This window comes from Tuber melanosporum (genome assembly GCF_000151645.1).
Source record: "Tuber melanosporum whole genome shotgun sequence assembly, scaffold_193, strain Mel28".
NCBI lineage: Eukaryota > Fungi > Ascomycota > Pezizomycetes > Pezizales > Tuberaceae > Tuber > Tuber melanosporum.
In genome coordinates this window covers 22,782-26,280 of record NW_003298856.1, presented here as the reverse complement: position 1 = coordinate 26,280, position 3,499 = coordinate 22,782, and the positions used below count along the sequence as shown (strand labels likewise).

Sequence of the window (3,499 nt, the reverse complement as noted above, 5' to 3'; positions counted from 1 at the left end):
ATTTCGCACTTAAGTTACATCACATCGACATACCCCGGATTCATATGAAACACTAACCATTCGTAGTAAATAGGGGAGCCTCCCGTTGGAGATCTTTTGAGTTCTTTTAGTCTGGGTAGTTCCGGGGGTGTATCCCGGATATGGATAACTTAGATAGTTCACAAACATGTAGTAGGGGAACGATGCGAAACAAGAACAGAGAATAGGACGCTATTTTAAACAGAGCTCTGATGGGGGTTGTGTCTATGGTATCAGCACTGAATTCACAGATAATCACTCGAAAATATAAAATTTTCTTAAGACTTAGCAGGATAGCAAATCAAATCCGCCGGAGTTCTGACTGCGAACGTGTGGCAACCGCAGGCATCTATGAGTAAATAAATAAGGGGAAAAAGCATAATATCGTAGTTTCATGGGAATGGTACAAGAAATGAAGCATGAAGGTTTTTCGTCTTGAGAATAGAGGATAAAAGTAAGAAGGCGAGAAAAGGTGAAATGAAAAATGAAATGAACTATAAAGTGGAGTGTTGAGTAGGGTTCAGCTCCGTCACCCACCGTTCCTCGCATCCTGTATGAATTGGGGTGGAGTGAGTTTGGCTATATTATGGGTGGTATTCATCGTCCTCTTCGATCTTAGACCGTTTAGCGGGACTACCCATCTGTTCATTCCGGAACATATCAGCAACATCATCGTCCAATCCCTCGAAGACCTCCGGTTCATCTCTATTCTCCCTCTTGACTCCAGCGAGCGGAGCAGCCAGACTGGCAAGCAATTCAGAAGCACCCTGGTGAAATTGAGGAGGAAGGACTGATGCCTGAGCAGACGACATCGGATTATCGTAAGCCGGCTGTCCAGGAGGGGTAAGCGCTTCAACCTCAGGAGACTTTGGTGAGGCAGCATCATGTACGGCTGAGGGCCCCGCCGATCCTCCCCCACCACCGTTGGTTTGGTTATTCTGCGGTTCGTCCATACCCTTCAGAATCATCATTTCAACTTCTTGTTTTGTGGTCTCGGTCCTTTGATGCTTGGTGACTATGTCCTTGAGTGTGTTCTTGTCGTTCTCGAGAGCCGTCTTGCTTTGTGAGAGTAGGCGCTCAAGGTTGCGGATGTGGGTCTCGCGCGCTTCAATGGCACCCTTGACGGCGATGTGGGCAGAGTCGAGGGTCTTGAGAAGAGAAGAGAGACGAGCAGCGTAGACCGGAGCTACTGGGAGGGTGTCGGAGTCGAATTGCTTTTGGTATTCGGAGTTGGCGCTACTGACTGCGATTGTGACTGAGGAGTTCTTTAACATGAGACCTTTGTGACTGTTGAGAATAGGGGTAAATTCCAATGGGGCGCTTGAGGCACCGCCCCCTCCAAAAGAACCTCCAAAGGCTCCTCCCAAGAGTGGTTTGCGACCGGTTGCGCCAGAGCTGGCATTGCTCTTCCCTTTGTCGACATCTTTAAAGTTGTTAGTGCATGTTCTGGATTTGAAAGATAAGAAAAGGGGAAAAGAGGTACACAAGTGGGATCAATACCATCGAGACGTTGTTCGATACTACTTTGTACATCTGGCTCGAAAATGACGCGTTGCCTCCACACCTCCATCACGCGTCGAATCTTATTCTGGATGTCCGGGGTAGAATTCCTGTACGCCACTTCAGTCGCTTCCGCGATGATCTAGGGCACCTGTTAGTAAGTGAAATGATCGTGGGATATGCCAATAGAAATATATTATACCGGTGAGAATGCTGTGAGAAAGTCTTGTCTCTTTCTGGCCTTGGATTGTTGAACCACCTCTAAGACTCGCGATCAGGTTAGAAATTTATATCCCGCAGTGTTAGGAAAGATGAACCCTATCGGGGCTGTGACTTCTCACCATTTGCAAGATAGATCAAATTGAGCTTCTTATGGCTTGTGGATTCCTTCATCCTCTGTAACCATAGCTCGGCGGTTCTCTTGGCCATGCGTCTGTTGCAGAAAAAGTCCCGATTAGCTGCCCTCTCTTATTTCTTTATTCCCCCCCTTCCATTTCTTATATAGATAGATGGATGGATGGATGGACAGATGGATATTCGTATTCCATACCTGTGGAATAAAATCCAGTTTGCTGCGGTCACTATACCCTCCTGAGTCTCATTTAGAGCGCTGAGTTTAGACAGGACGGTATCGTCACTGTACGCCATTTTGCTTCGCTTCGAAGGGGATGGGGGTGTATTCTTCTACGCAACAAAAGGTTGAATGGAATGATGGGTAATTTTGGGGGACCTTTGCCGCGTCAGAGGATTGGTTGAGAAGTCCAAAATATGATACAAACGCAGCTACCCAGAGAGTTGGAGAAGAGAAAATTCTATGTGCTCTTCTTAGGGGGGTGGATGGGGGAAGAGAGTGGGTTGTTCGAGTCAGAGTATTGATAGGACGGTGGTTTCGGCGATGAATTTTCAAGCACCCGAATAGAATGGAATAGAACTAAAAGCAGATTCCCTCTTTCCCTCTTCCTCCTTCCTAAGCTTTTAATATTCTTCCTATTTTGCTGCAGCAGGTGAGGGTGTTGGTGGCGATGAGGCGATGTTGATGAGGATGAAATGGAAGAACAAAAGAGCAAAGGAGAATGTTTGGCGGTGCGCGGTTTTTTAACACAGATGCCAAGGATAAGGCAAGGATTTAGGCTTGTCTTGGCAGACCACTTGGATTCGCAGTGCGGCTGTTGGGTAGTGCTTGGCGATCGCACTCGATTTTCGACAGCAGAAGACAAAGCCTAACCATTCGCGGAGGGGACATTGCTTAGTTCTAAGATCGTCGATTGTGAAAAAGGCGAACCTTGGAGATTATATATCATACCAGTGCTGAGATTTTTTCTTCTTTCTCTTTCCTGCAGCAAGGAAATAATGTTACTATCGTGATTGCGAGTGCGAGATGACATGTGTATAGGGTTCACCCTACGGTACTGTATTACACAGCCTAGAGACCGTGAACTTCCTCTGGAGGACTCATGTGCAGTTTTGTTGTCCGTTTGGTGCCATATGGTGGGACGCGAGGTGGGGCTAGGAGGAAAAGCGCACTCAAGAGTTCATAATATCTTAAGATAACTCGAGTGGTAACTTATGGGGCTGATTCGGGTTCTCAGAAGCGCAAACTTGAGCTCCTAACGAATAGTTTTTTTAGGATTAGGCATCTTGAGAATTTGGGCTTCGGTAATATCATAAATTGCGCCTTGCTGATTATTTCTCAGGATGCTCTGATGAAGGCACTACAACTGAACTCTCCTAGTTACTAGTGGAGGGGAATCATTGTGCGCAATACGACCAGTGGTAAGCGATATACTCAGACAGAGTCAATCTAGATATCAAGTGAAAAAGTGAAAGCCCCGCAGATAAGCTATGAAGAATACAAAAGCTCTATTTCGCTGCTGTTGGGTTCTTTGCAGGTTGGACTATCGTGTCTACTTGAACTGTTCGATGTTGTCAGCAGCTGTGATTTGTAGCTTTCACGCATTTTTGCGTGGCTCATCTTTGAGTT

General features: G+C 46.4%; 1 protein-coding gene; it reads right to left on the bottom strand.

Annotated features, from left to right (window-relative positions):
* Nucleotides 1-273: 273 nt before the first annotated feature.
* On the bottom strand, nt 274-2,551 carry GSTUM_00000392001 (uncharacterized protein). XM_002837562.2 has 5 exons: nt 2,069-2,551; nt 1,860-1,951; nt 1,721-1,779; nt 1,519-1,660; nt 274-1,441 (listed from the first exon to the last, which is right to left on the bottom strand). The coding sequence occupies exons 1-5, from the start codon at nt 2,164-2,166 to the stop codon at nt 603-605; spliced, it is 1,230 nt and encodes a 409-aa protein (XP_002837608.1). The 5' UTR covers nt 2,167-2,551; the 3' UTR covers nt 274-602.
* Between the last annotated feature and the right edge of the window lie 948 nt (nt 2,552-3,499).

What these genes read in the sequence shown, in the direction of transcription:
- GSTUM_00000392001 (XM_002837562.2), bottom strand. Translation starts at nt 2,166, where the DNA reads ATGGCGTACAGTGACGATACCGTCCTGTCTAAACTCAGCGCTCTAAAT. An exon ending in AACTGGATTTTATTCCACAG is followed by an intron (nt 1,952 to 2,068) that starts GTATGGAATACG and finishes TTTCTGCAACAG; the next exon opens with ACGCATGGCCAAGAGAACCG. An exon ending in TTTGATCTATCTTGCAAATG is followed by an intron (nt 1,780 to 1,859) that starts GTGAGAAGTCAC and finishes CGCGAGTCTTAG; the next exon opens with AGGTGGTTCAACAATCCAAG.